Raw genomic sequence first — 23,917 nt, forward strand, 5'->3', positions numbered from 1 at the left:
GTTCGTTTGTGTAACTAATCGAACAGAATTTCATGTTCATGTTCGCTCATTTATTAAACGAACGAACATAAATGAACTTCCTACCAAACGGTTCGTTGAACGTTTTACAGCCCAATCCAAAACCCATCCCTAAGCCCATACATCCGTTGACTAAAAATGCCGCGTTGACTACCAGGTAAGGTAAACTCTGACCGCCAAATATTCAACCCCTTCAGGAAGTCCAGTTGGACAAAAATAGGTTACAACCAAAACACTTAGGTGTGTTGTAATTTCATGCAACATGTTTAAGACTGACTTCATGTCTTGTGTTTTTACTTTTTAGACATGTAGGTAACTTTATGGTTGTACAAGAATGAGACTAAATAAGGAAAAAAAACAAGAAAGGTTGACTTGGCTCCATTCATGATCCAAGATTCTCACGTCAGAAGGATGATAATATTTGGGTAAAACAATGAACGTTCTTGCAACTTATTTCTTGATAGTAGAGAATATTTGGCAGATCGATTAATTGTTTGAAACTCTTGTTAACGACATTGTACCGTATAATCTTCCCAAGAATCTTCACCACCATGAATGTAGATTCTTCTTTTTCTTCATTCCTAACAACATCAAAGACTTCAATTTCATATTTTGGAAGATACGGGTAAGCATTTGGAAGCTCGTCAAGCTCCACTCGGTATTTGATAATCCACCCTAAATAATCGCTCAATATTTCGTACACATTAAAGTGTAGACGGTTTTTGTTGCCAGCGTCCTGCACCAAATGTAGATGGCCACCAGATTCCCCAAAGTAATACCGCCTCCCTCCATTAGACCAAGAACTCATCTCCGGTAACACCATCGTTTGCAATTGCTCTATATTGATCTTAAAGTATGCAACAAGATGAAAACCAAGCGGAATCCAGTGCACCGCTCCATTCAAGTAAACTCCATAGTTTACTTCATAATCGAAAGACCTAAAATAAGATGCATGGAAAGATTCTTGTGAAATTCTCCATTTCCCTGTATCAGACGAGTAGATTTGGATTTGAAATATATTCCCATAGCGATTTACTCTACGAATACAAACAACTTTGTAATGCTCAGAATCTACTTCATGAAATGCCAGCCCCATAAAACGGATGGTTCTACTAGCACTTGAACCTCCTATGACCGATGGGAGGACCGCAAATTGCTTGGTGGTGGGATTAAAAACGTAATATTTACGTGTAAGTTCCGTCCCTCGATTGCTACTTAAACAAAGCAATAACCCGTTACAAGATTGCACAATTTTGATACCAGAACGATCACGATAGAAATTTAGACTACGAAAAGGAGGAGGGGTTGGGTTTTCAACATCAAACGGAACAAACAAATCACAAACAAACAGACCAAGAGAAACCGGAACTTTGTCATAAAAGAGGGTGAAACGTCGATGACTTAAAAGCGATTGCCAGTGTTTAGATACAAATTTGAACCGCAGGATGGAGGTGACAGGTAGCCTACGAAGGATTTCGTTTAGAAGGTCATCGTTGGAACCAACTGTAGCTCCGGACTCTGTGGACACTGCCTCAGAGAAGCAATCTTTGAGGGTGTTTCGGGTTTTCTTGATTTTTATTCTTTTGTTCACCATTTTTTGAGTGATTGGAGGATCATGAAGAAAGGGTGTATTTAAGTTGGTTGTCATGGTGAAAGCTTGCCATGGAAGCTAATTATAATTTATAATCAGAAATAGAACTTGTTATAGAAGCTTTTAAGACTTTGTTATTGTTGACTTGAATTATTCAACATTTTCGAACCATTTTTTTATATTTATTAATGAAGAACATATATTACTATTTTTCCAACAAAGAACACATAAATTTTACATTATTTAAAATCAACAAATACATAAAAAAGAAAAAAGAACATTTAGAAAGAAATTATGATTCCTGGATATCGATGAAATCCCAGGGTCCTATATTTTCATATGATGTGTTGGTGGTGCAACCCGAACCCAACCCATATTATTATTCGTGTCAAATATGCCAACCCTAACCCGCACACATAAATTTGGGTCAACCCGAACACGACCGTTTAACCCATATTTTTTAAACAAGTTAATTTATATAATCAGACATACAAATTATAATAAAATCAAAACCATATATTGCAAAATTCAAATGAAGTTTAAGCATGAGTCGATTTAGATATAGATGGATTTGACGATATGTTCATGCATATTGGTGAATGGACAGAAGAAATGCATTTTGGGTAATGAAATTTTGGTTGAGAATTTAAAAATGTCATTCACGAAAAATGGAATTTTAGAGGAGACCTAAAAAGGTAACATGGAGAATGAAAAATTATTAAATTCTTCAACACATTTTAAAACTAAAGAGGGAATATAAAATTAATTTTAAAATATCTAAAATTAAATGGGTTAACGGGTCAACCCATTTTTATTCAGGTCAACCCGAACCTGACCCTTTTTTAAACGGGTCATGTTAGCCGACCCAAAACCTGTTTTTTTCGTGTCAGGTTCGGGTTGGGTTTCGGGTCGTGTCAAGAATTGACACCCCTAGGTGAGATCGAATATTTGCTTGAAATTGTTTTCCATAATATTTTACTGAATAATCTTCTTCGAAACGATCACCATGAATGTATCTTTTTTTCCACCTTTAACAACAGCCAAGACTTCGAATTTATAGTAATGAGGTCTTGACGGCTGTTGTCTGTTGACATATGTGGATTGCCTCTGGGTAAGTGGCCTGGAGGACATCAAGCTCCACTTGATAGATACTTAACAAACCATCCCGAATGATTACTCAACATCTCATACACATTCAAACATACGTAAATAGTTTTCATAATACAAATAAGTTTTCTGTTTGATGAAATGCAAGCCCCATAAAACGGACACTTTCTAAGAGCATCCAAACCTCACACCATCGGTGGGACAGTCGCACACTGCTTGGTTGTGGGGTTATACACTTATACACATAGTAATCGTGATCACATGTGTGCCCTCGATCGCTAAAAGAAAGCATTAATAAATTTATTGTTTCTCTTATTAGAAAATAAAAGAATCCAATTACAATAGAAAGGCAGTTGAGCAGACGACAAGTTGCGCCGCCACCCCCGGGCAACAAAGCATTAATCAATTACAAGAATGCACAATTTTTATACGACGATGATCTGGATAGATATCAAGACCACGAAAAGGAGTAGTTCGGGTTTTAACATCATACGGGACATACAAGTCGCGAACAAAAAGACCAGGGGAGACTGAAAAGTTGTTGTATTGGAGGATGAAATGAATGTCATTTACAAGCGGTCGCCCAGTCAGATGTGTAGCGGATGAGCTACAAAATGGGATAGTAATTCGGTTTTCAACAGCTATGTAGTAGTTCAGTTTTCAACATCACACACACACACACATAATAATAATAATAATAATAATAATATACATAAACAAAAGACTAGCGATAAATATTCATCCCCCCCTCCCCCGCTTTATCGCTCCTATTGTCTCATGGGGGCGGTGTTCCCTTGAATTATCGCCATCCTCGCCCCTCATTCATCGCCCACTGCGGATGACCTTATAAGGTATGGACTTCATCTCAAAGCCCATGCAATTAACTGAGTTATCTTTTTGGAATCAAAATGAAGGATAGAAAATAACGGGGGAGAGAGAGAAATATGAGAACATTAAATGGACAAAACTACCACTTCGCGTATAACATTTAACACCAACAGTTAACTGAGTTATCTTTTTGGACCAACAATGAAACCATAGTTGGTGGTTATGGACCATGTATGCAAGTTTTAAACATTAGGGACGTTGCATAAAATTTGGCTCAAACCACATGGACTGTTCGTGGAATTCTCTCTAATAACAATGATAATTTATGTGTGAAAAGACAAATTTTCCCATGGCCCACCAATTTTTGACGGAAGAAACTAACGGGTTAGACAGCTGGATCCGCTGTGTAACACAAGAACGCAGAAAGTGCTTGTCTCTTAACAATTTTAACATAACCAACTGATATCTTCGCATTAATTACTTGATATCAAATCATTAATTAATACAATATATTCGGTTGTAAGAAAAATAATATAAATATAGGGACTAGTACAATAAACGTTTAGTTAGCCTAATTCAATTCGACAAATAAAAATCCTTCTCATCAGCTTCCGTGGCGATCTTCCGCCATTAAACCCAATTATAAACCCCTCATCAGTCGTCAACCCACTACATAATGTCGTCAACCCATTACATAATGGAAAATACCAATGCCAAAATCAAGAACACTCGATTTCTTCCATGATGTTAACGGTATTATAATCGTGCAATCATGTAATTTTTACTGCTTTATTCTAGCTACAACAAAGTAGTAATCCAATACAAGATTGCATGATCATAATACCGTCGACAACAAGGCAGAAATTGAGACTACGGAAAGGAGGAATGCTTCGGTCATCAACATCAAACGGGGCGTGCTAGCTTGTTGCAACAAAAAGACAAGGAGATGTCGAAAGCTTGTTATACCGGAGGGCTAGTATCTCAAAGTGTATAATTTAATATTTATGTATTCTAGAAGGGTCAAACATGTTAACATGTCAAATTAGGTTATATTGAAATGGTGTTTTAAGAACCAATACCCTTTTTGCAATTTAATCATTTGTTGTTTGATAATCATTATTCTATCCATCAAACATCAAAAACAAGAATAAGGGTATTTAAATCTTAATTTATTTATCGAACATCCTATATGTACAATTCAATGGGTTGTGTTTGGAACTATACGTCTAATGGTAACGTCGTTTCCTTCTAGCTCTAAAACGACAGTATTAACAAGTTTGATGTCTTACAAATAGACCCTCCTATTTACATAAATATTTTAATGGTTGAAGATCGCCATGGAGGCTTATTAGTACGAGATTTCAGTGTAATCTTTACCAAATGTATTAGTTTAACTGAATTTTAGCTGTTATTTCTTTTTTCTTTTTTTATAGCGACAATATCTATGTATTAATTGACAATTGATTATACGTTAGAAAAACATTATTTTTTATAGAGAAAAAATTTATATATTAGGTGACCATTAATTATTAAGTAATTGCCGACTTGAATTATGATAAGTGAAATTTATCTTTTACACCGACTGTTTTGGTTGTTGTTTCACTGATCAAATGCCTATGTAACAATTGGCGCCGGCAAAACCGCCTCCTAAAGTTGGTGCCACTAGCGATGAAAATGTTGTGGGAATTTCCACGCTAGAATGCCTATCCCTTGTACAAATTTTCAAGAAATGACATTTTCTTTTGTAACATCTGTCTATTTTCATACCCCATTTGCTTTGTTTTACCCGATTTGAGATTGTATTCGGATCTTTCGTTATCAATAAAACACAACATTTATTTAGTAATTATCGGCGTCAGATTCATTTTATATTAATATATGTTATCTAAAGATGTTAAACAACCCTTAAAATTGTTTGTTTTGGCTTAAAACGCATTTATAGAAGTTCAGGGGCTAAAAATAACAAAACGTGAAAGTTTGGTGTCACACCACCACGCGTGGCGCCTAGAACTGAGCTAGGTGCGACACGTGGCACGTAGCAATGATCTTATCAGCAACTTCTAATTTTCGTTAAAGTTGGGTAATTATTATGGTGAAAGCTTGCCATGGAAGTTGATTAAAATCTGAAATAGTAACATCCCAAATTTCAAATAATAGTATTTTATATATTATTTTTAATGGAAAGTTTACTTGGATTAATAAATAAAATAATAAAAGATGGAAAGAGAAGTAGGCTAATTAGATGGATTAATCATGGACTAAAAAGGAAAGATGGGCTTTAGGTCCATGGGCTTAAGAGAGTATAAATACCCCCTTAAACCCTAAATCTTTCCATTTTCATCCATCTTATCCATAATATTCCCTACACCTCCATAAAACACACACAAACTTTCCATTTACGGCCGTGAGAGGAAAAAGAAGATCCAAGGCCAAGACCAAGCCGATTATTGCTAGATAGTGATTTCTCAAGCTAAATACAAGATCATCATTGAACATCGAGCTAAACCGTAACCTAGAAACATCGAAAGGTATGTTTCCTATGATTAAAGGTTATATTTTTATGAACCATTTGCCATGAAACTTGACCCTAGAGTAGATTGGACCTAGATGTCTCATAAAAATACAAACTTGATGATTAAAATGAACCTAATGGCCTGATAGGAATGGGGTAAACGGGTATGAATGATGATGGTATACGGCTCAAGATGAACCCTAGATCTAGCCTAGAACGTTTTAAACCAATAAAGGTCTAAGCTTTATGCCTAAAACAGGATAGATCTTGAAGCCGTGATAGGAATGGGGGTAAACGGGTATGAATGATGATGATAAAGGATCAAGAGTTCATGATTTGAACCTTAGAACGAGCAAACTGGGCAAGGCAGAAACCTGGAAATGGAACAATGAGCTGAACTGGATGTTCTCGGTCAATTTTGAGAATCCTTGGTCAAACCATGTGGTTCTCGGTCAAACATTCAGTCACCAAGAGTTCTCGGTCAGTGTTCTCGGTGAACACGTGTTCTCGGTCAAATTCTCGGCCGAAAACACGGGTTCTCGGTTAAGTATGGATCTCGGCCAAATATGCGAGTTCTCGGTCAACTTAAAGGTTCTCTGTCTTGGGTTCTCGGCCACCCAGCTGAACCCAGATGCTGTAATGGGCCGTTGGGCCTGACTTAGCTCAGTCCGCAACTTAAGCCCATGTTCTGTTTGAAACAAACAAGCCCAATATCTTAAGATAAATAACAAGCCCAGCTTAGAAAATAATTCAAAATGTTAATGGAAAATGTATTAAGACAGTTAATGAAAATAAAATTTTTTCAAGCTGACCTGACAGCTTAACCCCAGCCAGGGGCTCTTCCCCTTGGACCCCGCTAGGGGCTGCCGCCCCTAGAACCCCGCTACCAGGGGAGCTGCCCCCGACCCCCGTTCGTTGAGGGCAATAATCAACCTAGAAACACATTATAAGTAGTGATAGTTAATTGATGCATATAATTATTATACAGTTAGCCGTGCTCAACTAAAGAAAGGAATAACTATTAACGGTGAACGTAACCGACTTCAGGTGAGTTTCTAGCCCCATTTCCTTGTTATGTTTTCGAGGCTGTGTGCATACTCAATGTGATAGTTAATACACTTACCTTAAGTGGTAAGCGTATGCCCTATACGAATTATGTATGATGATTGCTCGACGGTGCATGAACGATCTTCGGATAATGCATGGATCGTCAGGTGGTAGTTAACGATATGATTGATATATATGATGTATGAATGTTGTATGTATGAATATATATGATGTATAAATGATGTATGAATGATTAAGTATGATGTAAGTATGATATGTTGCTGGTACGTGAACGCTCTTCGGAGATTGCACGTATTGTCATGGAAAGTATGTAAAGGACCGGTATGTTATAGTAGTACGAAATGGAGGGTACCGGACCCTAATAATATCTGAGGATGAAGGGTGACCGGACCCTAATAATATCCGAGGATGGAGGGTACCGGACACTAATAATACCCGAGGATGAAGGGTGATCGGACCCTAATAATATCTGAGGATGGAGGGTACCGGACCCTAATAATATCCGAGGTATGTAGGGCGAATGCTCTTTATAATGTACGGTTAGTTATGAATGTATATGAAGGACCCATGGACAGGTTATGTATGAAATGCGTACCTTCGAGCACGTATATGTGTATGTAAAGTAAGTCATGTGATTAACTAGAACTCACTCGGCGTAGCTGACTTTTAGTATGCACGCAGGCAAATAGGTTGAGGCAGCTCGCGTAATGGAAGACACATGGCATGGAATCGAAGATACTGGCATCTCGAAAAAATGTTGTGATGTTTTAAAAGACTATGTTTTGTTTTAAATGACTTTGAATGTTTTATAAGACAAGATTTGAAGGTTATGTAAGATATTATGGTTGAAGTTTTATATTCCGCGTAAAGTTTTAATTAACTCTGATATTTAGAACTGCGTTTATGAGTAAATCCAACACTAAAGTAGGGTTGCCGGTAACGGGGCCTTACAAAAATAGAACTTGTTAAAGACTATGTGTAGTGGAGGGACTACAGAATATGGCGTTTTATAACACGTGGCAGAAAAATGGGCGACAAGTAGCCCACGAGGGCGATGTTCTCGCCCACAAATCGCTCCACCATCCAATCATTAATCGCCACGTCATCATCATCATCATCATCATCATCATCATCATCTCACCACCCGACGACAAATTCTCGTCACCCCCTCCACTTATCGCCCCTTTGTCGCCTAGGGGGAGGTGTTCTCGCCCCCGTCACCTATATTTGTAACCTCACTACGCATAGTCTTATGGAAGCTTTAAGACTTTGTTATTGTTGACTTGAATTATTCAACATTTTCGAACCATTTTTTTTTATAATTTATTAATGAAGAAAAATTATTGAATTTTAATTTTTATAATCTTTATTCCGAATAAATTTATTTTGAAACTTAATATGTGATGTCTACCAACTTTATGACATCAATACCATTGATCAACCCACCCAGCCTTATTCCAAATCTCAGCTTTCTGAGAAACTCGGTTGTCTTCGGAAAAAGTTTTGTGATTTCGTCGAGGATGGATAAAGGGCTCGATAACTCATAGATTTTGCCTCACAATCGTGTGTTGCATGATCTCTTGAAGTAACTTTGGGAGCCAGGTCAATCTTCATTGCTATTTTCCGGTAATAACTCAAATTATATACCAATCGATAATAATATTGATATTAACAACAATATATTATGTGTGAAAAGACAATTTTGCCCATGGCCCCACCAATTATTAACAACAGAAACTAACGAGGTTAGACAGCTGGATCTGCTGTCTACCACAAGGACGCAAAAAGTATTTATCTCTTAACAATAATTTTAGCGTAACCAATTGATATCTTCACATTGATTACTTGATATCTTATCATTAATTAATAAAATATATTCAATTGCAAGAAAAAAATATAAATAGAGGGATTAGTAAAATAAACATTTAGTTAACCTATCAGCCGTCAACCCACCACATAATGGAAAATACTATAGCCAAAATCAAGAACACTCGATTTCCTCCCTGATGTTAACGGTATCAAAGTGAAATCATGTAATGGTTTACTACTTTGTTATAGCTACAACAAAGTAATAGGCCATTACAAGATTGCACAATTATGATACCATTAACATCAAGGAAGAAATTGAGACTCCAGAAAAGAGGAATGCTTCGGTCTTGAACACCAAACCGAGCATACTCGCTTATTGCAAACATAAAGACCAGGGTATATTGAAAGCTTGTCATACCGGAGGGCTAGATATGTCATTGTCTCAAAGTATGTTTAGTGTATTTTTTAATATTTATGTATTTTAGAAGGGTCAAATATGTAAGCACATCAATTGTTTGGAACTACACGTCTGATGGAGACGTCGTATTAACAAGTTTGATGTCTTACAAATAGGCCCTCCTATTTAGATAGATATTTAATAATACACTAAACATACTTTATACTTTTGAGACTTTGACATATTTAGCCCTAAACTTTATATGTGAGGGATTAATGCTAACAAGTGAAACTTCGATCACTTAAAAGTGAATGCTAGTCTCTGGATCCAGATTTGAAGCCAACAATGGAGGTAGCAAGGAGTCGGAGAAGGATTTTGGTTAAAAGGTCTTTGTTCGAACCAATCAAATTTTAGACGAAGACGATTCATCATCAGAATTTGTTTTTAGGGTTTTTTGGGTTTTTTTTATTTGAGTCTTGCAATTTTTGTGGTGGGTTGGCGAGTGAAGAGGGGTTTATAAGGTGGGCTTTAATGCTTGAAGATCACCATTGGTAGTTGATTAGAATGAGATTTCGGTGTAAACTTTGCCGAAATGAATTAGCTTAACTAAATTTTTAGCTTTTATTTCTTTCTCCTATTTTAAAACGAAAAAAAATTATGTATTAATTGATGAATTATTACACGTTTTGGAAAATCTTTATTTCTTTTTTATTTTGTATGGTGAAATAATTTATGTATTAATTGACCACTAATTATTAAGTAATTGTCGACTTGAATTTGGTTAATTGGGTTTCACCTTTTCGACCAACCGGTTTGAGGTGCCATTTCACTGATCAAATGTCAGTGTGGCAATTGGAAAATTTTTTATATATACTTATCTCTCTTTTTTGAAAAGGTTATTTCTTGAACCCATATTTAAGTTTTGGGCCAATCTTATGTTATTTACCAACCCGTTTTTGAAGCCCGGTTTAGGTTTGATTAAGTTTAATGTGTTTTTTTATATATACTTTTAACTAAAATATTATATACTAATATTTTAGTGTAATGTTTATTAAATTTAATTTATTAAATGTAATGTAATATTTTTAAGGGAAAGACATTATAGAATAGCAATCAAATGTCAAGTTTGTTACAACTCAACTTTCATTTTGTATTTTAAAACGAGAGGAACAACTACTATATTAACCAAAATGACACAATTAAAATGTAAAAACGTTGGTTTTAATGACTTTTAGTTATTTATAAACCTATAATATGAAGGTCAAAATGATAGTATTAAAACACTCATTGAAGATTGAGTGACCTATCTGAGACAAAAGTAAAAGTTAAGTGATCTAGTTTAGATACAATGAAAGTTAAGTAACCTAATTGCAAAGTTTTGTGACTTAATTAAAATAAAATAAAATACGAATGACTTAATTGAACAAACTTAAAATTTTGTTATTATTCTTCAAAGTTGTTCCTTTTAAATATATAAAATGTTTTTTTTTTTAAATTTAGTTACATTAATAACTTTAATAATATAAAACTATTATTTTGTTTGAATGAGGAAGGAAACAAATTGAGGAGTACTTTTTGATTTCTATGATAGAGTTAAAAAGATTGAGGTGGGACATGGACAATTTTTTTTAACGACCAACTAATTAACGCCGGGTATTTCGTACGCGGTCTTCATTGACTAAAGGTAGCTCGAGCCGGCCACTAGTCCGGACGGACGGAGTCCATAGCAGTCCACCTATTGAGGGATTCACCGGATAAAACCCGACCCCCACGCTCGCCAAATGACACGACAGCGAGGAGCCGGTAAAATCGGTTGAGATCAGGACTCGAACCCTAACAAGCCAGGGTCATCCCTCATAATATTTATAATTATCTTTTTTAATAGCGGTAAAATTTATGTATTCTTTAATTGACCATTAATTATTAAGCATAATTGCCGTTCAAAATAATTAAATAATGAGTTAATGCATATTGATTATGTCAAATTAACTATTAATTTAATTACCATCATCATAGCTGTGGAGTAATTGTACATGCGCATGGCCATGAGTGCATACATCATGGTGTTACTAGATGCATTCACAAATACAAAATACTTACACAATCACATATAGTAATTTTAAACACACTTAAAATTTGTGATCATTGATGCTAGAGGTAATGAAAAAGAAGATAAATTCGTGGTGTTAGAAATCTTTTGAGGAAGATCATAAAATACAATTTACTTGTTGCTATACTTATTATACCTTATGAAATCTTATTGACTTGTCGTGTTACATGTTGCTATGCTTATTAGAGTAAGACCAATATTAGATCATGAGTACATTCACTCGTACCTTGAAAAACACCAAGTTTGTCTCCTTTAAAACGTGCTAGAACCAAGTTTGTAGCGCTGGCCCATAGGAGGTCGAGGAGGACGACCCACCCAGGCCCACTCTATTGAGAGGCCCATAATTGTTTAAAACAATTATATAATTTTATATATGTTTTTAATTTAAAACAATAAGATACAAAATTTCATAGTGCAATGAGTTCAATTCCTATTGTAGGTGACTTGTTTCTTTTTGTTTTATATGATTAAAATGTCCCATTGTAGGTGTTTTGTTCTTTATAGAAAAAAAACTTTATTTTGTGTTTATACAAGTCATTTTAATAACTTTTTTTTCTTTGATTCATATTGGGCTTTGAAAATGCAACTCAAAATGTGATTTTAGTGGCTTTTTTTACTTGCACCATGCTCCAAAATTTTAATTTGATTCTCAGAAACGACCGTGAAAGTTTTTGTCGTTCACAATGTGCTTGCGTGTCGTTTTTGTCTAGATTTCTTCACCACAACCGCTCGTGCAAGTCTTGTATTATAATTTTCCAAAGCTACATATCAGTCCTCCAAACTTAACAGCTTGCTGAAATTGAACCAAACTTCTAACTAAGAACAAATTACCAACCAGCCCCTGAACTTACTTATTACCTAAACTGCTTACTCAACAAAAGTATGAATTCGACTTTAATCTTCTACACTTAAATTAATTAGATATGAGTTATCTGTGTCAGTGCCTAAATTGAACAAGATGCTGAAACGCTACTTATTTAAAAAGAGCGCGAATGCATTCTTGGATTCGAAGAGAGCAAGATTCATATTTTTCGAGGGAACGTAGCGTGGTTACAGAAAAACAAGAGTTTCAAGTTTAAATCAGTATGCAATACTTCATACTTGGTCTATTTATAGCTTTACAGGGGAATTAATCATAACACGAGTAACCATACTGCTACTAACCTACAAGAGAGCTACTAAACAGGCCAAGTATGTTTTAAATTTGTTAGTCTTATAAATTGTACTTCGCTAGGGGTAGTAGTAGTAGGGGTACTCGTGTTATGATTAATTTCCATGTAAGTCTGTAAATAGAAATATGTTTTAAATTATGTGTGATTTGAGTTATAGACACTCTTTTAAGATTCCGAATATTGTTTCATAAAAAACGTGTTGTAAAAATGTTTCGAGTAAGTAGTTCCAAATACTTAATGGCCAATAGAGTACACAACAAATTGAAATATATCATCAAACACGAAACCAAGTCAAGGAAACATTATATCGATCAGACACCGTAATTGCATATTAAAACATCACCTGCAATCTTGTTGAATCTAAATACTCACCTCCAAATCAATTTGTCATGTAAAGGAGAAAAAAAGGAAAAATCAAACAGCAACTCAGATTCAATTAATCACACATAGGGAGATTTCTTTCGGCTGAAACTTTAAAACCGGGTTGCCGTTTAGAATGAAGTTAAAGATTGGATATAGCGATGCACTTCTCTGCCTCCAAGTCTAATCTGGGAAATGGTGGTCATATGCTTACAACTCTTATCCAGAATATTGTATCTTATGATCTTATTAATATTCAACACCATGAATGCATCTTCCTCTTCTTCACCTCTAACAGCATCAATTACTTCAAACTGGTTGTTGCGGATCATCTGAGGGCAAAACGCCCGGAAGATCATGAATCCCCACTTTTGTACTTAACAAACCACCCCGAATGGTCCCCTGACATTTCATACACAAGTAGATATATACGGTATTCATACTTGGCAGTAGCCACCCAATGCAGATGGCCACGAGATTCCCCATAGTATAAATATGTGCTACGATAACCATAACGCCCCATAGGTTTCTCAGGGGACGGTATTGGCAACTCTTTTAGCTTTTCTAGTTTAAGATCAAAGTACGATAGATAATTACAATCAGAAGGAATCCAGTAAACAGCCCCATTCCAATAAACTCCATTACCGAAAGGCGCATTATAGAAACTCTTGGAGAAATAATGGTTTAGATTCTTCCATTTCCTTGTATCGGAAGAGTAGATTTGAATTTCGGCAAGAACCAAATCGCTAGATGGACAAGAATATGAGAAAGTAATACAAAATACTTTGTAATGTGGACAACTTGTCTGATGATACGCCAAACCAACAAAACGGTCCGGTTTATGAGAATAAACCAACGGGATGATCGCAAACTGTTTGGTGGTGGGATTGAAGACGTAGTACATACGATCGCGTGTGTGTCCTTGACGGCTACAACAAAGAAGTAAGCCATTACATGATTGCAGGATTCTGATACCATTAACATCAGGATAGAAATCGAGACTACGGAAAGGAGGTGGGGTTCGGTATTCATTATCAAACGGGACGTACTTGTTGAGTACAAAAAGACCAGGAGAGATCGAAAGCTTGTCATTACGGAGGGTGAAACGCCGGTGGCTAAAAAGCGATTGCCAATCTTTGGATAAACATTTGAACCTTAGAATGGAGGTAGCAGGGAGCCGGACAAGGATTTCGGTTAAAAGGTCGTTGTTCGAACCGATCAAATGTGCAGATGGCGACATTTCATCGTAGGAATATGTTTTTAGGGTTTTCTTGATTTCGGCTCTGGTATTTTCCATTATGTGAGTGAAGACTGAGGAGGGGTTTAGAAGGTGGGTTTAATAGCTTTTTAATTAGCAGTAATTAACCTTTTATTTCTTTGTTATATGTCACGATTGAGTTATTGTTATCTAATTAAGGCTAAGATATCAATTGATGGGTAAAGTTATTCTACGAAGAAACAAAAATGAGAAGGATTTGTAGCCGCAAAAAAATCTTCTAAAAAAATTAAAGTAAATAAATAAAAAAAATCATAACTCAAAATTTATTTAAAAAACGAAAAAAGTAAAAATACAAAAATGTTTCTACCGTATTTCTCATTCTAAAAAAACACAGTGGTAAGCGAAAAAATCGTTTTTTTGTTTATCATTGTGTTTTGTGTTATTTTTGCTTAACATTGTGTCTTTTTTTTCTTTATATTGTGTTATATTACTCAATTGAAATATAATTTTTTCAGCATTATGTTATATTTTGCGATCTATTGTGTCTTTTTTAGTTACAATTGTGTCATTTGTTCATTTTCGTTATTGTGTCTTTGATCACAACATTGTGTCTTTTCATCATTTTTTATATATATATTTTTTTTAAAAATTGTATGTGAATGATGGCGGAAACATTTTAGTTTTTTAATTTTTTTGTTTTTTAATTATATTTTAAGTTATGATTTTTCTTGAATTTATTTTTAAGAGGTTTTTTGTGTAATCACAAATCCTTCTCACACTTCTCATTTTTGTCTCTCTTTGTATTTTAACTTTACCCCTCTGTAATTGTCGAACTAGAAAACGAAAAAGTTCGTCACTTGGGTTGCATGGTAATAGATCTTGGCTCCTAAAAGTTTTACCTTCAACAAAGTTATATAACTATATTCATGGCCAGATTATATATATTCCTATAAAGGTAATTTGTTTCGTTTAGCAAGCTATTAAGACAGGATTCCTACAAGTGGAAAAGTAGCGAGATGAGGTATAAAAAATGTTCCAAAGCTATTTATTTTCCAGTTAAGTCGACGGGGCTATTTACTAATAAAGAAAAGATCATGGATGATAGCATAGCTTATTTGATTGTAACCCCTTGAATATGATTTGGTCAATTGGTTGCTTTAAAGCTTGTTCTTGTTCATTCGAATCAATCAATCAAGAACTTTTACAGGAGTTGCAAAATCTGGTATGAAATGAGCTGCTAAATTGCATATAGGGCCTTTAAAATTATACACGCATAATATGTCGGAAAACGTGGTACTTGATTTGATTCTCAAGAACATACAATTGTAGAAGACTCAAATAATTTAAATTGATAAACAAGAACAAATGATTACAAACTACTTGAAATAAAATTACTGAGAACTGTAGACGACTCTCATCGGATCAATTACCGATGAATACAATGAACGAGAAGAATAGCATCATTGTAGAATTGTGTTTTTGGATCTGCAAGAGAGGCTACAATTTATAGCTTCAAAGGACTCGCTTATTTGGAGAAAGATGAACCAATAGCTAGTACAAATTTTGGGATCTTGAATCAGTTAATCAAGGAGCCTTTGGAGAGACATGCTGGATCCATGAGACATCAAGATGTTGTGATGAGAGCGGAGGCGATGAACCCGGGCCATGAGAACATAAAGTGAGGCTTGATCGCCCGTTGAACCAGAGAGAATCCCAAGATGTACAAAACACATGAAAAAGAACATACACATAGCATTAGTATCTGATATTAAATTGATATATTTTTAACATAATGATATTTCTTAATTACCAATGGAGTCTAATTAACTAATGGAGCTTTGAAAGACAAAAAGATTCATGGTTTATTAGTTAGTTCCGTCATACTGTGATCGATTTCAAAGGAGTTCGTTAATCCCCACTAATAAAAATAGGAGGGGACGATTGTAGATTTAGAATCAAATTCTTATGAATTTGAAACCCAACATGGTATAGTGATGCACTTCTCTGGTTAGAAATCTAATATGGTAAACATCGGTCATATCGAATAGCAGCATAAAACTGTTATCCAGGAGATTGTACCTTATGATCTTCTTTAATAATTTCAACAACATAAAAGTATCTTCTTCTTCGCCTCTAATAACATCATGAAGCTCCACTTCATACGTACATGACAAACCATCCCGAACGCTCCCTTAACATATCATACACACTCACGAGAAAGCGGGAGTCATGACAGGCTGTATCCACCACAAGTAGATGGTTTCAAGATTCACCAAAGTACCCTAACGTCCCACAGATGCTACCCTCACCGGTAATGGTGATGGAAATAGCAACTTTTTCGACTGTAGTACTATGGGGAATCTCAAAGCCATCTGCATATGGTGAAAACGGCAGTCATGAATCTCGTTTCCACCTAACTGTGTATGAGATGTCAGGGGACCATTCGGGGTGGTTTCTCAAGTACTCATGGAAACTGAGGAGGAGATTTGAGAGTAAGCTTTGCTACCTGACTTAGGTTAATTGAATGTTTATAGTATTTGTTCTACCTCTATTTATATTTTTTTTCTTGCGACAAGATATCTTTTATTAATTAATGAAAAGATATCAACTGATTATGTTTAGAATTAGATTAACTGAATTTTACCTTTTATTTATTTTCCTCTTGAATGTTTATATATTGTACTTATTATTCCTCTATTTATATTTGTTTTCTTGCAATAAAATATATTGTATTAATTAATGAAAAGATATCAATTGATTATGTTTAGTATTAGGTACTAACTGAATTTGTGTCCCCCCTTTCACCTCACCGGAACCCTACCTCCCGGCCGCCGCCACTTTTCCCTCTCACCGGAAAATCCTCCCTTCCACCTCACCTCAGCCACCACACCTCTCTTCCACCACACCTCTGCCACCACACCGGAAAACCCTCTCTTCCACCACACCGCCGCCACTCTTCCCTCAGCCACCACACCTCACCGGAAAACCCTCTCCTCTCACCGCTTCGACGATCCGGCCAACCGACTCTAATCTCCCACCTCAGCCACCACCCTCCACAGTCGCTGCCACCGACCCAGCCGGAAAACCGGCTCTCCGCCACCTCACCTCAGCCACCACCACATCTCACCGGGAAACCCTAATCTCCCACCTTCACTCTTCCCTCTCCTCCACCACACCTCAGCCTCCACACCTTCACAGTCGCCGCCAACCGACCCAGCCGGAAAACCGGAAAACCATCCACAGTCGCCGGAAACCCCTCTCCTCAGCCGCCACCACTCCACAGTCGCCGGAAAACCCTCTCCTCCACCTTCACTCTTCCCTCTCCACAGTCGCCGCCATCCGACCCAGCCGCCCAGCCTCCCACCCCGCTGCTTTGACCACGATCCACGGCGGCATGGATTCAGAAGAATGGGAACATCCACGTGATCGGAAAGGGAAACGGAATGGTCATCAGACTCAAGGTAATAACAAGGTTTTATCGAAGTTTTTTGTCTCAAATCTTCCCCCAAATTGTTCTTCGCAAGACTTAAAAGATGTTATGGGTAGCTTTGGTCGTTACGAAGGTTCCTATATAGCTAGGAAGCTGGATAAATAGGGCAAGAGGTTTGCTTTCGTATCGTTTTCCGAGGTGAAAGATGTCAAACGGTTGGGAGATGAGTTATCAGACGTATGGATCGGTTCGTATAAGTTGTTTATTGCGATTGCTCGGTTTGTGGATGGTGAGAATCTACATAGACCCGATTCTGGTAATAGGAGGAAGACGGCTTCGGTTCCTGTTTATAGTCATGCAAAACCTAGTGGTCAAACAAACCCTAGTTCCGAAGGATCCGATAGGAATGGGGTTCCCTATGCATCAGTCGGTAATGGGCGTTCCTTTGTTGATTCTTTGTTGAATCGGAACAAAGTAGATGAGATTAAGGTGGATGATTCGGTGGAACGGTTTTCTCATTGGAAGGGATGTGCTCTTACGGGGAGGGTGGTGAATCTTCACACGTTAACTTCTCTGAAAAAGTTGGTTCGGAAGCATGGTTGGAGATCATTAGAGATTAAGTATCTGGGAGGGCTTTCAGTGGTGTTGGTATTCTACGTTAGTGGGGATAGGGATGCCTTCCTGAATGACAAAGACAAATGGTCAGACTGGTTTGAGTTTTTAGAACCTTGGTCCGATAGAACTAGAGTGGAGGAGGGTCGGATCGCCTGGCTCCAAGTTCATGGGGTTCCGGCTCAGTTGGTGTTAGACGAGGTTTTCGATTTGATTGGAAGCAGATTTGGCAAGGTGGTTCAATCGGCTTCCTTATCAGGTGAAGAGAACAACTTATCGTATACTCTCATCGGTGTGTTGAGTAAAGAGTGCAAACGGATTGTGGATCGGGTGGACATTAATTGGAGGGGAAAAATTTTTAAAGTGTGGGTGGATGAAGATGTTGGGGAATGGATACCGGAATGTGTAGTAGAGTATGAAGAGGATGATGGTTCCGTTTTACCGGAGGAGGATAAGTGTGATGATAATATCGTGCAGGATGAGTTCCATAATGTGCATCGTGAAGAGGGCGAATGTTCTCAAGCTAATGAGTTTTCTGTCAGGGAACATGCTGTCAATGGGTTGGATGGTTGTGTGAACGATAATTCTAACGTGATGGTCGGTGAATTTTCGAACTCTTATGATCATTCTAATGAGGAGGCGGTCGAGAATGGTAACGTTGATAGTACTAATGTTTCTGTGTTGAAAGGCAAGGGACATAAGAAGTTCAGACGGAAGTCTTTATTTTCTAATCGGAGTGGGGGTAGTGGTTCTAGGGAGCGTCCTAAGAAGAGACCAAGGGAGGATAAAAATATGTTTGATCTTGATAGGTTCATCGGTATTATGCACGTGCCTTCGGATGTTACTAGGGGTATCGTGACAGGTGTTGAAGGAGTGTTCTTAACACCGGATCTTAACAAAGGGATGTCTACTAATACGGAGGTGGTTCGAGACATCGAGGGAGAGACTGCGGAGCCCTCGATGATTGGTAGAGGTATAGATCCGGTGCAACACCAAGGTCCGATTGAGGTGGAGTTGGAGAAGACCATTGAGTTGAGTAAGGCGTTAGGTGTTGAGAATTTGCAAGATTTTGTTTCTAATGTTAAAGAGGTTCTTGTTTCCGAAGGCTATCAAGAAGGTGTTCAATGAATGTTTTTTCTCTGAACATTCGTGGGTTAGGGAGTTCTAGCAAAGCCGATTGGATTCGAGGTCTTCGAGTCCATCATGAGGTTAGTTTTATTGTTTTACAAGAGTCGCAATTTGTTTCCTTGGATTCTGTGGATGTGGGACGGTTTTGGGGTTATGGTGAGTATTCTTTTGATTGGGTTCCTTCGTCTGGAAGGTCGGGTGGGTTATTATCGATCTGGGATTCTCAAGTCTTTCGGATGGAAAGGGTGGTCAAGAATAATAATTGGCTTCTAGTTTCGGGCACTGTGAAAGGAAAGAGTAGCTCGTATCATATTCTCAATGTTTATTCTCCTCAAAATCTAGTTACTAAACGAGCTCTTTGGGGAGAAATTCGTGATTTAATCGAGGAGGGTAATGGGAGGTGGATTGTGGCAGGAGATTTTAACTCGGTTCGGTGTGCTGAGGATAGGCGGAATTCTTTGTTTAATGTGGGTGAGGCCAATGAGTTTAACGATTTCATTGATGATTCGAATCTTCACGAGTACTCCTTGAAAGGGGGCGTTTTACTTTTGTCGCAGGAAATAAATTAAGCCGTATTGACAGAATCTTCGTTAATTGGGATTTCTTTATGGAATGGCCGTGTGCGGAGTATATTGCTCTCGAAAGGAATAAGCCGGATCATAGTCCGTTGGTTTTGAAAATTGGTTCTTCCAAGAACTATGGTCCCAAACCGTTTAGGTTTTTCAATTCATGGCTTGGTAGAGAGGATTTTGGGACGTTGGTTAAGAAGACGCTTGTTGATGGCTCGTTTCATGGTTCTCCGGACGCGAGATTGTTGTATAAATTTAAAGCTTTGCGTGATGCTATCACTAGATGGGCGATCGATTGTAAAGCCAAAGAAAAGGAGGAGAGGGTTTTATTGGAGCAAGAGTTGCGTGACTTGGACCAAACCTTGGAGGTCCGGGATTTGTTGGAAGAAGAGACATGGTCTTTAAGCGAAATTAAAAGACGGCTAGGCGAGTTGGATAATCATTATTACCGGGATTTGAAGCAAAAGGCTCGGTGTAATTGGGCGATTCATGGAGACGAAAATTCTCGATTTTTTCACGGTTTTATTAATAAACGTAAAGCTTCAAATTATTTTCCGGGTTTGGAAGTGAATGGGGCGTGGGAAACAAACCCGGTTCTCATTAAAAAGGAAGTTTTGCGATTCTTTGCTGGTAAGTTTAAAGAATCTATTACACATCGGCCTCGGTTGATTGGATATGGGTTTTCGGTCTTGTCTTCGGTGGAGGCGGATTTTTTGATCAGTGATTTTTCCGTGCATGAGATCAAGAAGGCGGTTTTTGATTGCGGTGGTGACAAAGCTCCTGGGCCGGATGGTTTTAATTTTAGGTTCATTCGGTTTTATTGGGAGTTGTTAGAGAAGGATTTTGTGGATATTCTTGATCATTTTCATAAGGTTAAAAGTTTTTGCTCGGGGGTTGGTTCGTCTTTTATCACCTTAATTCCTAAGGTAAACAATCCGTCTTCTTTGGGGGATTTTAGACCGATAAGTCTCATTGGTTGTATTTTAAAGACTGTGTCGAAGGTGTTAGTGAATCGACTCAAAACGGTTATGAATAAGATTGTCTCAGAGCATCAGTCGGCTTTCTTATCCGGGAGATATATTCTTGATGGCCCTTTGGTGGCTAATGAGGTTATTGCTTGGGCTAAGAAGAGGGAGAGAAGAATTTTTATGTTCAAGATTGACTTCGATAAAGCCTTTGATAATGTGAATTGGGAGTTCTTGTTGTCGGTTCTTTCTCAGATGGGTTTTCCTTCGGTCTGGTGCGATTGGATTAGTGGTATCTTGTTGGCGAGCAGATCGTCTGTTCTTGTTAATGGTTCTCCTACATTCGAATTTGGATGTCATAAAGGCATTCGTCAAGGTGACCCGCTATCGCCTTTTCTTTTTATTATTCTGATGGAGGCTTTTTCAGGTATGTTGAAACAAGCCTGTGATATAGGTGCGTTTCATGGTATTACTCTTCCTAATGAAGGTCCTACTTTATCCCATCTTTTTTATGCGGATGATGCTATGATTATGGGAGAGTGGTCTTCTTTTAATTTTGATAACTTGAAACGTATTCTTCGCATATTTTACTTGTGTTCGGGGCTAAAGATTAATCTCCATAAATCAGTGTTATTTGGAGTAGGTGTAGAAGATGGTGAGATCGATATCCAAGCTGGTTTCATGGGTTGTAAGCCGGGTAGAATCCCGTTTTCTTATCTAGGGATTATGGTTGGCGCTAACATGAATAGGGTGGTTAATTGGGAACCGGTTGTGTCCAAGTTCAAGAAGAGGCTATCTAAATGGAAAGTTAATTCGTTATCTATTGCCGGTCGGTTAACCCTTATTAAATCGGTGCTGGATAGTCTTCCCACTTATTATTTTTCGCTTTTTAAGGCTCCCAAGAAGGTTACCAATGATTTAGAAGCTTTGATGAGAAGGTTCTTATGGGGTGGTTCGGATGAAGTGAGGAAGATGTCATGGGTGGCTTGGGAGGTAGTAACCAAACCTATAAAGGAAGGGGGTTTAGGTATCGCTCGTTTAGAGGTTAATAATCAAGCGCTGATTACTAAATGGCTTGGGAGATTTCTAAATGATCATCACGCGATGTGGAGAAGAGTAGTGTTGTCTATTCACGGGTCCTCGCGCTGTTGGGGGCTTGCTCCGGTTAATAATGGAGTTCCCGGGGTTTGGAAGAATTGTGTTATGTTTTGGAACAAATTTAAGGTTGATGGTGTGGGTTTTAATAGAGTGATCCGGGCCACAGTTGGGAATGGTCGCCAAGTTCTGTTTTGGACGGATTTGTGGTTGGGTTCGGCGCCGATTATGGACAAGTATCCGTCCTTATATGCGGTAGAAAAACATAAAAATGTCTTGTTAGCAGATCGGTTGGTGGTCACTGGATCTTCTCGTCGCATTGTGTGGGATTGGCTTAGAGCTCCTTGCTCCCAACAGGAGGTGATCGAGAAGCAGGAGTTGGAAGATCTTCTTCAAGGGGTGGTGATGGTTGACCGTGAAGATTCATGGTCTTGGACGGTTGGTAGCTGCAAAGAGTTCGAGGTTTCGGCGATTAAAAGATGGATGGTGCGGTCCGTTGTGGATGCTGGGAGTTCCAGTTTCCAATGGAGCGATTGGGTCCCGAAAAAATGTAATATTTTTATGTGAAGGGCCGTTCTGGATAGTCTTCCAACCAAGCAGGCTTTAGCTAGACGTCATTTGCATTGTGATGATCATAGTTGCGCTTTATGTGAGAGTAATGAGGAATCGCTCGAGCACTTGTTAACCGGGTGTTTCATTTCTATGGCCGTTTGGAATGCGATTGGTTCATGGTGCAACATCCCTAGATCTTTTGTTTTTCATGTCAATGATTTGGTGGAAGTGCATAAGGTTTGTGGTGCGACGGGGAATAAGAGATTGATTATTCATGGAATTGTCATCATTACTTGTTGGAGGATTTGGCGGGCTAGGAATGAAAAGATTTTTTCGGGCAAGAACACTAAGGTGGCAGAAATGGTTGCGGATATAAAATCTTTGGGTTTTCTTTGGTACAAAAATAGATCTAAGATAGGGGTAGTGGATTGGAAAAGTTGGTGTTTATTTGATGTAACGTGATTGTTGGTTTTGGTTTTTGGATTTCAGCGTCTTTCTCCGTCTTGGTGATAGTCGTTGGTTGTGTTTGTTTTTAATGAAAGTCAATTTTCAAAAAAAAAGGTACTAACTGAATTTTACCTTTCATTTCTTTTCCTATTTTATAGCGAGGAATTTATGCATTTATTATTAAGTAGCTATTGCATTAATAGCCAATGGGTTTGAATCTAATACGAATTAAATTAAGGTGCTAACTGTAAGAATCAAGTAGTACAATACTGCAATTATGTATACAATATGAAGCACTACTTCTAGTTATAGAACGGTTGGAACACATTAGACGGGACTTCAATTCCTTTCAGAAACAACTATGGAGAAAAGGATATATATATATAAATTGAATTAGATTGGACTGCCTTTATATGAAATCAACATATTTTTCCAATGTTCTTTCTAGCCAATCTTTGTATGTTAGTTACGTGAACAAATTTAGCCGAACAACACCAACAAGCACGTTTAAAGTTTTAAACGAGACAAACCTGGTTTTTTTGGATGTACGAGTGAATATATACTCGTAATCTACTATTGGTCTTACTCTAATAAGCGTAGCAACATGTAAAATCACAAATAAGATTTCATAAGTTGTATTCTCAACAAGGAAGATTTATTTGGGCTAAGTAATGTTCAACTGAATTTCATTCTTTGGTCTTAATGATGAACTTGTTTGTACCCAATTCTTCTAAGGTAAACATCAATGGTATTGAATAGTTCCTCAAAAATTTCAACACCATGAATGCAACTTCTTTTTCACCTCTAACATCAATGATTTCTAATTTGAGTGCGTTTTATATGTGATTTGGTAACGCTCTTTGTAATCATAAATGAATCCCGTTATTCATTTGTGTTTGTTTAAAGCCGCTATACGTGATTTTTAACT

The 23,917-nt window shown here is 37.4% G+C and overlaps 2 protein-coding genes across 2 annotated transcripts; both read right to left on the reverse strand.

The window, feature by feature from the left end:
• Positions 1 to 421: 421 nt before the first annotated feature.
• LOC143608752 (F-box protein At5g07610-like) lies at positions 422 to 1,669 on the reverse strand. Its single transcript, XM_077083702.1, has one exon. The coding sequence runs from the start codon at positions 1,664 to 1,666 to the stop codon at positions 422 to 424; it is 1,245 nt and encodes a 414-aa protein (XP_076939817.1). The 5' UTR covers positions 1,667 to 1,669.
• An 11,658-nt stretch (positions 1,670 to 13,327) lies between these two features.
• On the reverse strand, positions 13,328 to 14,269 carry LOC143608753 (F-box protein At5g07610-like). Its single transcript, XM_077083703.1, has one exon. It carries the CDS (start codon positions 14,267 to 14,269, stop codon positions 13,328 to 13,330), a length of 942 nt encoding a protein of 313 aa, XP_076939818.1.
• Positions 14,270 to 23,917: the final 9,648 nt, after the last annotated feature.

Source organism: Bidens hawaiensis, unplaced genomic scaffold, assembly GCF_021521415.1.
Source record: "Bidens hawaiensis isolate Kalapana, Puna unplaced genomic scaffold, B.hawaiensis_p1.1 tig00419429_1, whole genome shotgun sequence".
In the NCBI taxonomy this organism is placed as follows: domain Eukaryota; kingdom Viridiplantae; phylum Streptophyta; class Magnoliopsida; order Asterales; family Asteraceae; genus Bidens; species Bidens hawaiensis.

Excerpts from the sequence above, each read along its gene's own strand:
- LOC143608752 (XM_077083702.1), bottom strand. The coding sequence starts at position 1,666 with ATGACAACCAACTTAAATACACCCTTTCTTCATGATCCTCCAATCACT.
- LOC143608753 (XM_077083703.1), bottom strand. The coding sequence starts at position 14,269 with ATGGAAAATACCAGAGCCGAAATCAAGAAAACCCTAAAAACATATTCC.